Here is a 12,375-nt window from a genome sequence, read left to right as displayed (position 1 = left end):
GGAGAGTTGCAATGGATAAGGAGATTGAAGCAATAGAGAAAAATGCCACCTGGGAACTTACAGATCTTCCTACAAATGCTAAGAAGGTTGGAGTGAAGTGGGTGTTCAAAACAAAGCTCAATGAACGTGGCGAGGTGGAGAAGTACAAAGCCCGGCTAGTCGCAAAAGGGTACACTCAAAAGCATGGGGTGGATTATACGGAAGTTTTTGCACCAGTGGCACGTCTCGAGACAATTCGACTGGTAATCTCTCTTGCATCTAATAAAAGGTGGAATATTTTCCAGTTAGATGTGAAATCAGCTTTCCTTCATGGAGAACTCAATGAAGAGGTCTTTGTCGAACAACCACCCGGTTATGAGAAAAAAGGTGCTGAACATAAAGTTTACAGGTTAAAGAAAGCCCTATACGGACTAAAACAAGCACCTCGAGCTTGGTATAGTCGGATAGAGGCTTATTTTGTTAAAGAAGGTTTCCAGCGTTGACCTTATGAACATACTTTATTCATCAAATCGGACGGAGGTAAAATTTTAATTGTCTGTCTCTACGTTGATGATTTGATATTTACGGGCAATGATGAGCATATGTTTGTTGCATTTAAGAAATCTATGATGAAAGAATTTGATATGACAGACTTGGGGAAAATGAGATATTTTCTTGGTATAGAAGTCTTGCAAGGTCAAGAGCAGATTTTTATTTGTCAGAAGAGGTACACATTAGAGGTTCTAGGAAAATTTGATATGGATAAATGCAACTCTGTTCATAATCCAATTGTTCCAGGTTACAAACTGACAAAGGATGAGGATGGAGTAAGGGTGGATAGTAGTCGGTATAAGCAATTAATTGGCAGTCTAATGTATCTGACAGCCACTCGACCTGATATTATGTTTGTGGTCAGTTTATTAAGCAGATATATGGAACGTCCTACGGAATTGCACCTCAAAGCTGCAAAAAGGGTCTTAAGATATTTGAAAGGCACATCTGACTTTGGAATACTCTACAGCAAGAAGGGAGATGTTGAGCTAATTGGTTACACAGATAGCGACTACGCCGGAGATGTAGATGATAGAAGGAGTACTTCGGGGTATGTATTCCAACTAAACTCAGGAGCTATTTCTTGGTCATCGAAAAAACAACCGATTGTCACATTATCTACCACTGAAGCAGAATACGTTGCAGCCGCTTTATGTGCTTGTCAAACAGTATGGTTGAAGAGAATTTTGGAAGGGCTAAATCAAGTTCAGACCAGCAGTACAACAATTTTTTGTGATAACAGTTCAACCATTGAACTCTCAAAAAATCCGGTATTGCACGGACGGAGCAAGCATATAGATGTCAGATTTCATTTTCTTCGAGAGCTTACAAAAAATGGAGTGCTGAAACTGGTTTATTGTCCTACTCAGAACCAGGTTGCAGATATCATGACTAAGCCATTAAAGCTAGATGCGTTTGAGAGGTTTCGGAATTTGTTGGGAGTCTGCAGTGGTTCAAATGTAAACTGATATATTAGATGTTCAGTTTAAGGGAGGATGTTGAGCTGTCAAAAGTTGTTAATTTACTCAGTTAGAGTTTGAGTTGAAGTAGTCCTAGTTTGTTTATTAGTGTGTTTAATAAATCCCTATTTTGTAGGAATAGATTCTGCAATTTGTTATTTAGTTGCCACTTTAATAGCAATTGTAACGTGGCTTTTTGTAAGGCTATATATAGCCAATTGTTTTTCTCAATCCAATAAGATATTAACAGCATCTTCTCTGTTTATATGTTTTCAAATACTTAGATTTTAACAGTTTGTTTACTCCGATTTTCTTTCTCTACCTTATTTTTAAAAGGAGGAATCTCTGTTTTTTCAACAGTTAACAGTAAACAAACACGTAAATCAAACTGCTCCATATATATACTTACGTAAATACGGGGGACTGTAATGAGCAGCGGGGCCGATATCAGCGAGAGAAGAGTGAAAAATGGTTGCTGATATGATGAAGATGAGGAACAGAATTGGAGAAATTCCAATTAGTTGAGACATCTTTAAATTTAATTCAATTCCTGCAACAATATTAATTAATTAATCAATATTTAAACAAAAATATCTATAGTTCATAGATATAGATATTGTCAAAGTTCAAAATATAAAAACTATTTAAAAAAAGTCAATTTTTAGCTATACCGTTATTGGCTCCAAAATTGTCAATGTGCTTTAATTTTATTTTTGTTCTTAAAGAAAATGAGAGTTTAGAACATTCTGAATGGGTAAGTTATGCTTATGGCCCCTCAACTTTTTACTTTCTTATAGTATCTGAACTTCAAAATCTGACGTTATGGCCCTGTTTGGTAAAGAGCTTTTTAGAGTAAAATTACGGGTTTGAGACACTTTAAAGGTTTTGACTACTAATAGTGGTGTTTGGTGAATAGAAGTTTGAAAGAGCTTATTGGGTCCAAAAAGCTAATTTTGAAAAAACTCATTTTATAAGCTGTTTCAATTAGCTTATTGTTTCATCTCTTTTTATGGACATTTTAGTACCATAATACTAACTATCAATCTTCATCCATTCAATCTCTCAAACCTATAACACTAACTCTTATAATAGATTCAGGGAGCTAATCTATTTTTATGCACAAGTTTAAGGAGTCGGTGATACGAAATAAACAAGTTTAGAAAGCTGGTGAGACACTTACAAAATTAAGAAGCCAATTGATTATTTTTGACAAGTTCATGGAGCTGATTAAGCCTTCTTGCTGGCTATAGGACATCCATGCAATACATATGAAATATATATGTCAAGACTGTATTTTTACCGTGTGCTTTGAGTGTGTAATTAATAACGCAATAAATGTATAGAATTAGTGTTTTTAAAAAAATAAATATAAATTTAGTGTTTATTTTTAAAAGAATAAAATTTAGTATTATTGTCATTTGAAAGACCCACGAATGTAGCTTTTACAATATAAAAAAGAAAATTAGATTTTTCACGTGATTCCAATCATCTAATAAAGGTTGAATTCTGCCTTAAAAAAAAAAAAAAAAAAAAGCTTGAATTCACACACGTTGTAAATGAAATTTGAAAATTCAACTGTGTGAAAATACTTTTGATTGTAGCAGATTATAGCTAATGTAACTATCTACTGCTTAGCTGGATATTAGTTATGAGTTTGTTAGATATTTTAGTTAATAAATAGGGACCATTATACTGTAATTTTTACTTCACTTAAATGAGAATTAATCTTTGTTTCATATGGTATCAGAGCACAAGGTGCTTACAGATCTGAATGCCGCCAAAGAAAAAGAAAGCAGTTAGAAAACTGCAACCACATGAATATTTTTCCGATGAAGAAGTTTTCATAGAAACTTCTCATCCAATTTCACATCCAATTTCTTCTTCTCATCCGATTTCACATCCGGTTTCTTCTTCTAATCCAATTTCACAACCATGATCTTCTTCTCCTCCTAGAAAAGATCGTCAAATTCCAGAAATGCAGAATTCACAGAATCCACAGAATCAGAATCAAGATAATCCGGGTATTACGATTATCAATTTTCAATTGACAGGGAACAACTATATCACATGGAGAGGTGCGATGATTCGAGCACTTCATGTGAAAGAACGGAGTTATTTGGTGTTGAAAGATGAAAATGCTCCCGATGAGAAATCAGCAGAGTATAATCAATGGTTGAAGGCAGATTGCTTAGTTACTGCGTGGATTCTCAACAGTATGACCAAAGATATTGCTGATGGATTTCAATATGTGTCTTCTTTAAGAGAATTGTGGCTTGATTTAGAGCATCGATTTGGTACCAGTAATGGTCCTATGCTGTATAAGATTCAAAGGGAGATTAGTCTTATGACTCAAGGTAATCTTTCAATTCTACACTATTATAATAAACTGAAACGTTTATGGGATGAATTGAATTTTCTAACACCAACACCTAGTTGTCATTGTGGAGATTCTAAGACTTGTGATTGCAATGCTTTCCAAAGAATGGCTGATATTTCTGAAGAAACAAAATTGATTCAGTTTTTGATGGGGTTAAATGAATCATATGAACATGTGAAGAATCAAATATTGTTAATGGATCCATTACCCACCATTAACAAAGCATATTCTATGTTACAAAAGGTAGAAAAGCAACATGAGGTTTCAATTGTTCAAACCACTGAAATTGCTAGTTTTGTTAGAGGAGATAGAAGATCTATGGGACAGAATTACTAGGGTAACAAAGGGAAAATTGATGGTGATACAAAAGGAGATAAATATTGTGATCATTGTGATATGAGTGGGCATATTCGTTCTTCTTGCTTCAAACTTATAGGTTATCCTGATTGGCATCCAAAATCCAAAGAAAAGAAAGATTCTAAGGGCAGCGGTCAAGGTAGATCTGGTTCTGGCTCCAGATTCAACAGAGCAAATGTTGTCCATACAAATACAGATGTTTCTAATGGCGGAGAGTATAATGAATTTGAAGAAGATGATACTGGAGAGGCTCTTAACATGCAACACATGATACAGGAGATGTATAAAATGTTGAAAGGCAAAGAAAAGATGGTTGCAGCTGATTCTCCTATGCATATTCCTTCAGATTTTACTGCATTTGCAGGCTTCTCTGGTAAGGAAAACTTAACTATACCTATATTCAATGATATGTGTTAAATATTGGATAATGGGGCTACTTCTTACATGAGTCCTATGAAAAGTTGGTTTAGTGATATTAAGTTTGCACATAAATAGAAACAAATGATATTACCTGATGGTACAATTCAACGTGTAAAGTGCATTGGTAATGTGAAACTATCATCTGTTGTTGAGCTAAAGGGTGTCTTGCTTGTACCACATTTTAAGTACAATTTACTTTCAGTTGGACAATTGCTCAATCAGTCTAATTTTGAAGTTCTTTTTCATGAAAGTTGTTGTTATCTGCAGGAAAAAACAACTCATGGTATATGTGCAATAGGGTGGAAGGTTGATCGGCTCTATTTGCTAGATAACAAATCTTTTTCAGAAAAGATCATAAATAAAGTCAAGCACAGTTGTTTCTTTTCTACAGATCAAGCAGAACCAGATATTTGTCATTTGAGATTGGGCCACACCTCTGTTGATGCTTTGAGTCATATAGATACTATTGATATTACATGTAATTCATCACACTGTAATGTTTGCCCATATGCTAAACAACACAGATTGCCGTTTTCTAGAAGTGTAATTGTAGGAAAATAGACAAGCCTAGGCATAGCGGAATTATAAAATTTTATCTATTTCCCTTTTCCAAGATCTGTTAATTGTTATTTCATATAAAGAGGGATAGATAGTAATACCTTTATTGATGAACTATCTACCGTTGCAAATGAAGTGCCCACAACTTGTTATTATTAACTCGTGAACCACGAACGTTTGATTCAACACAAAACCAAAAGATAATCAGTGATCAACCTTCAATAAATAGCAATCGCAATGATTGCCTCTAACAGAAATCGATACGAGATCAAAGAGGAAGTAAGAAATAAAGTAAATTAGCCGAGACGAAAGACGGAACGATTCCTCCTCTCCTATTTTGTGTGTATCGAAATTTAGGGTTAGAGAAGTCTATTTATAGACTTTTCTTAACCCTAATCCCAGTTGTGTTAGGTAATTAAATAATTAAAATCTTATACGGAATATGATTCTTAATTAGATAATTAAATAAACACTTTACTATTATCTAAATAATAACTAATTATATCTAGATAATTATTATTAATTAAATTAATAATTAATTAATGTTAGGGATAATTAAATAGAGTTTTAATCACATAAAACTTCTAATTAATATTATCAGATAATCTTTTAATTTAATTGGTAACCATAATCAAATTATAATTATTAATCAAATTAATTTTATCCCTAAATTAATGTAAATTTCGGCCCATATGTGTATGTCCCACTAATTACATTCTCGTCCTCCGATTCCAAGTCCCATATGCGACCCATTAGGTTCTTTATTGCCACTAGCCATATATATCATTTGAAATTATTCATCACGATTAATTCCAACATATATATAACGGAATACCGTCGAGAGCTGTTACTAGCAGAACTTATGATATTCCCCCAGAGCAATTAAGAAGTCAGGTTGATAACTGACATTAACCTTTCCGTATTAGGTACAGTATAATACGATCCTTCATCAACTATATCCTTTCGGTCAATTCCTTATAACCATGGAACGTGTCAAGGTTACATATAACGAAGAGTCCGGTTTTACTTATACAGGTTGAATTCACTCTGAAAGATAAGTTAAGTGAAATGTTTATTTCTGCTCTTAACTGTATCCTTGCAAGGATTTCAGTCAATTCACCACAAGCGGCCCTTTGGATATATCTCCCATTTATCGGGAGTGACGAATGCTCAATCTGACATTAACCATTATGTCACGTCCGGGTCTAAATTTCTAGAATTGATACCTTGATCGTACTATATATTATACTTATTAGGTGTATGATTTTTATTTGGTGCTATAGGAAAAATTTGGAGTTAATTCGATGGGTTTAGGTGTAAATTAAAAGTTTAGAATAAGTTTTAAAAGATTATATAAAGATGGAGGACCAAACGAGATCTTTACCAGATTTGGATATATATTCCAAAATCATACGGATCATCATCATCTTCTTTGGTTTTCTATTTTCCTTTTTCTTTTCTTTATGTGCCTCTTCAACATTTTCATCGTTCTTGAACCGTTTTTCCACCGTTTCTTTGATTTACGGATATTCGACCGTCCGATTCACTTGAAATTGAAAACATAGCATCCTTATATATAGATCTAAGTCCTAGCCAAAGAGTTTTTGAATTTCGGCAGTGTTTGGAGGAAAACTCAAAATATAGTTGATATTTACTTACATTGGTCACTAATTGAAGACCATAAACCCGTTCAATTCGCCTCTAAACTATGTCTAAGACATTTTCCTCCAAACACTGCCGAAATTCAAAAACTCTTTGGCTAGGACTTAGATCTATACATAAGGATGCTATGTTTTCAATTTCAAGTGAATCATACGGTCGAATATCCGTAAATCAAAGAAACGGTGGAGAAACGGTTCAAGAACGATGAAAATGTTGAAGAGGCACAGAAAGAAAAGAAAAAGGAAAATAGAAAACCAAAGAAGATGATGATGATCCGTATGATTTTGGAATATATATATCCAAATCTGGTAAAGATCTCGTTTGGTCCTCCACATTTATATAATCTTTTAAAACTTATTCTAAACTTTTAATTTACACCTAAACCCGTCGAATTAACTCCAAATTTTTCCTATAGCACCAAATAAAAATCATACACCTAATAAGTATAATATATAGTACGATCAAGGTATAAATTCTAGAAATTTAGACCCGGACGTGACAATTCTCCCCACCTTAAGAAATTTCGTCCTCGAAATTCACATTCTCTAATCCAAATTCTCTTCCTCAAATAATCTCCAAGATCACAAAATTATTTCACATTATCAAGATTCCTCATAATTATCATAAGACCACAAATTCTAATGCTTCCTTCCATTACCTCCATGATTTACCCATATCCACATCACTGTAACAATCATTTAAATATAACTCTTAGTAACTCTAAACTTCAACCTAGTCAATTCCATCACCAATAAATCCACAATAAAACTTCAAATATCATATATTCAATTTTATATGATATGATACACTTTGATAAACCAAATCTCACTTTAATAAATTTAAATCACCATTGATTTCACCTATTTCCAAGTTCTACAGACTTCAAAAATATAACTTTTGAACCGCTAATATGTACGATATTATATTTGTCTTAAACTTCAAATAATTCGAATCAATAAACATCATACACCTATAATCATATTTCATCATAATAATACTTAATTCTATAATTTTCACTCCAATCATATTTCGTATCATTAACTTTAATCATCATCATCAATCAATTATAAACCTCATTATTATGATACAATTTCCTATCAATAAGAGTCATTTCATAAACTCTTAAGATCACATCACTCTTATAATTCTCCAAACTATATAATATCATTCGATTTTCTTATTTGACCTATAAACACTCAATTTGATCCTTATATAAATTTAAACCATAATCACACAAACTTCAACTAAAAATAACTTCTATTAACAATATATGTACTATAAAATTTCAATTATCAACATATATATCCTCTTATATCATATTTATCTCTTAATTTCCTACCTCTAAGATCAGGAAAATTTGTCCTCAAAATTCATATCTCCTCAAACACTATGTAAGCTTGCCAAATTTTCATATTATTCATCAAATCATGAAGTCTAAGATATTCTCCCACTTTACTTCTCATTGATCACTAACATCGGCATCTCTCTAAACATAATTTATATAACTCTCAATAATTCTAAACCTCAACACAGTAAAGTTCACCAATAAGACAGTAATTTAAATTTCAGATATCATTTATTCAACTTAAGATTCTATAATACACTAAATAATCTCTCAATTATTAATCAACTTCCAAACCCATTAAATGAAACCTCCATATTTTAGCTTTCTCAATCCCATATCGATTATCTTCACTTTATCACTTTATCATTTCCTCAATCTCCTATAGTCCTAAGAAGACCAACTTATCATGTAAACCAGTAGCAATGTCTCTCAGATAAGGAGAAAAATCAAAGCAACATATGCCGTTTTCAGCATAACTTTTTCATACGGAGTCCGATTAAGGCGATTCAAAAACCCTTGGAAACGTAAGATAATAATAAAGAACTTTCATGTAGGACTCTATGACAGATTCGGCCTCTATCTGGTCGAAAAATGCATCACAAGATTCAGGTATGAATCTGATTTTCCAGCAGCACTTATATAGACAATTCTCTATATCTCTAGCTCAAAGTTATGACTTACTCATAACCCATATCACCAAATATCAAATAATTTGCTATTTTTCATACACCCAATATTTTATTAACCATCAAATCTCATTTCTACTCCTCATTAGCTAGTTACTCAATCCTCAAAAAAATTCCAAATTATTTCTTAACTATCACCAAATATTCATATTCCGCAATTACTATCGATTATTTCTTAGCTATCACCAAATATCGATATTCCTCAATTACTATCAACCTTAGGTCCGAAGAAATAATTTGGAATTTTTTTGAGGATTTAGTAACTCGAGGATGGATACAATGTTTTAAGTTCATTTGGATTATGTTTTCGGTTATTATTGATTTTGATATAAGGTTTTACGTTTAATTAAATACGAGTTCGTTTGATAAAACACTTATTTGATTACAATATTTTATAAGGTTTTGAACTCAAGAATGAATACAATATTATATATTTTATATGTTTTTGGTTTACTACTTTGACTATATTATAAACTTAAGTTTTGAATCCCTTTATAAACGTATATAGCTATGTTAAGTAAAATTGGTTTTTATAGCTGATAGTTTCTTACTGAGATTTTTGTCTCACGTTTTTAAATGTTGTAATGTTTTTAGGTGATAAAGTACAGGATATAGAGAAGGTTACCGACCGGTTAGGCGAGGTTTGGAAGTTGGCTGCTTATTACTAGAATTATGGTTAGAACTTTGGTATTGCAATTGTAGTATTATGATATTGAGATAAATTGGAGACTCTTAAGTGTTGATTATGATATTTCTATTTCACGCCCGATGCCGATTGAGGTCGTTTAGGGTCGGGTGTGACACATTATGTAATTACTTCGCGTGATACCCAACCCTGCTCTCACACACCCTAGGCTCTCACCTATTGGATCGTGCTCGCACAGAATCAAAGTATCAGACTCCGCAATCCAGAATTACTAATTAATGAATGTTTGAGTCTGAGGATTAGTTATATATACTAATACCGATGAGATGAACAGTTGACACATTAGACAAATCATTCCATTCTGTTATCTCAAGTCGGGTCCCAATCCTAATGAACTCCTTCATCAGATCCATGTAACTGTCTAGATATCAGAATATCTAAAGCTTGTGAGATCAGCTTTCTGTCTCGACAGAAAACACTGTTACATGCAAGTCTCAACAGCAATATGCCAATCCCTATAACATATTACTTGACTTGGGTTCACTTTAAGTCTATCAGTCTATTATAAAGTATAGTCTCACTTCATGCTTGTATGAACACTTTATAACTACTTGAATAAACTTAGGGTTACTTCCTTTCCGAAAGATTTGTGCCTTTATATATAGTTACATATTAATGCTATATATCTGATTAAACAAATGACCAAATAAACAATTTATTCATTAATATTAATATCCAAAACAATTGTATTTAGGATACTAAATTCCAACATTCTCCCACTTGGACTAAAGCCAATTGTTTTTGAAACTAATACCGGAAGAACTAAGATGTTTATCGTGAGCTCTTTGTGGTAACGGCTTGGTCAACAGATCTGCAACGTTGTACTCAGTGGGTACCTTTTCTATTCTCACATCTCCTCTGGCTATGATCTCCCTAATGAGATGATATCGCTTGAGATAATGTTTGGATGCATTATGAGACCGTGGTTCCTTTGCTTGTGCAATGGCTCCATTGTTATCACAGTACAAAGTAATGGGATTTACAATGTCAAGCACCACTCCTAGTTCTGTTATGAACTTTCTAATCCAAACAGCCTCCTTTGCCGCTTCTGCAGCTGCGATGTACTCTGATTCAGTCGACGAGAAAGCAACACTTCCTTGTTTGGAACTCTTCCAACTAACTGAACCTCCATTCAGGATAAACTGGTATCTTGATTGGGATCTATAATCATTTTCATCAGTCAGATGACTAGCATCTGAATATCCTTCAATTTTCAATTCTCCTTGTCCATATATGAGGAACATGTCTTTAGTTCTTCTAAGATACTTAAGAATGTTCTTGACAGCAATCCAGTGATCAAATCCCGGATTCCCTTGATATCAGCTCGTCATACTTAATGCGAATGCCACATCAGGTCTAGTGCATAGCATAGCATACATGATCGAACCAACCGCGCTGGAGTAAGGAATTACAGCCATGCGATTCTTGTCACTGTCCGTTTTAGGACACTGACCATTTGATAACTTGACACCATGGACCATTGGTAAGTTACCTCTTTTCGATTCATGCATGTCAAAACGTTTTAGCACTTTATCAATATATGTAGATTGGGATAGTCCGAGCAGTCTCCTTGATCTATCGCGATAGATCTTGATCCCTAAGATGTAGGCTGCTTCTCCCAAGTCTTTCATGGAGAAATTACCCGATAACCAAACTTTTACTGTTTGCAACATTGCCACATCGTTTCCCATAAGTAGTATATCATCAACATATAGTACTAGGAAAACGACTGAGCTCCCACTTGTCTTCTTGTAAACACAAGCCTCTTCTGAGTTTTGTTCGAAACCAAATTGTTTTATGGTTTCATCAAAACGCTTGTTCCAGCTCCTAGATGCTTGATTGAGTCCATAAATGGACCTTTGAAGTTTGCAAACCTTGGTTGCATCCTTTGATGTGAAACCTTCAGGTTGCATCATGTATACATCCTCAAGTAGGTTTCCATTTAGGAAAGCTGTTTTCACATCCATTTGCCAAATCTCATAATCAAAATGAGTGGCAATTGCAAGCAATATTCTGATAGATTTGAACATGGATACTGGAGAGAAAGTCTCATCATAGTCAATACCTTGTTTTTGACGATATCCTTTCAATACTAACCTAGCTTTGTAGGTACTAACCTTTCCGTATTAGGTACAGTATAATACGATCCTTCATCAACTATATCCTTTCGGTCAATTCCTTATAACCATGGAACGTGTCAAGGTTACATATAACGAAGAGTACGATTTTACTTGTACAGGTTGAATTCACTCTGAAAGATAAGTTAAGTAAAATGTTTATTTCTACTCTTAATTGTATCACCTTGCAAGGATTTCAGTCAATTCACCACAAGCGGCCCTTTGGATATATCTCTCATTTATCGGGAGTGACGAATGCTCAATCTGACATTAACCATTCTATAATTACTTCACGTGATACCCAACCCTGCTCTCACACACCCTAGGCTCTCACCTATTGGATCGTGCTCGCACAGAATCAAAGTATCAGACTCCGTAATCCAGAATTACTAATTAATGAATGTTTGAGTCTGAGGATTAGTTATACCTACTAATACCGATGAGATGAACAGTTGACACATTAGATAAATCATTCCATTCTGTTATCTCAAGTCGGGTCCCAATCCTAATGAACTCCTTCATCAGATCCATGTAACTGTCTAGATATCAGAATATCTAAAGCTTGTGAGATCAGCTTTCTGTCTCGACAGAAAACACTGTTACATGCAAGTCTCAACAGCAATATGCCAATCCCTATAACATATTACTTGACTTGGG

General features: G+C 33.7%; 1 protein-coding gene across 1 annotated transcript; it reads left to right on the top strand.

The window, feature by feature from the left end:
- The first annotated feature begins 3,284 nt into the window (after positions 1-3,284).
- Positions 3,285-5,191, top strand: LOC136204261 (uncharacterized). Its single transcript, XM_065995488.1, has 2 exons — positions 3,285-4,597; positions 4,912-5,191. Exons 1-2 carry the CDS (start codon positions 4,264-4,266, stop codon positions 4,953-4,955), a joined length of 378 nt encoding a protein of 125 aa, XP_065851560.1. The 5' UTR covers positions 3,285-4,263; the 3' UTR covers positions 4,956-5,191.
- Positions 5,192-12,375: the final 7,184 nt, after the last annotated feature.

Source organism: Euphorbia lathyris, chromosome 8, assembly GCF_963576675.1.
Source record: "Euphorbia lathyris chromosome 8, ddEupLath1.1, whole genome shotgun sequence".
Classification (NCBI taxonomy): Eukaryota; Viridiplantae; Streptophyta; class Magnoliopsida; order Malpighiales; family Euphorbiaceae; genus Euphorbia; species Euphorbia lathyris.
Note: the sequence above shows the minus strand (reverse complement) of the source record. Positions and strands in the feature narration are given on the sequence as shown.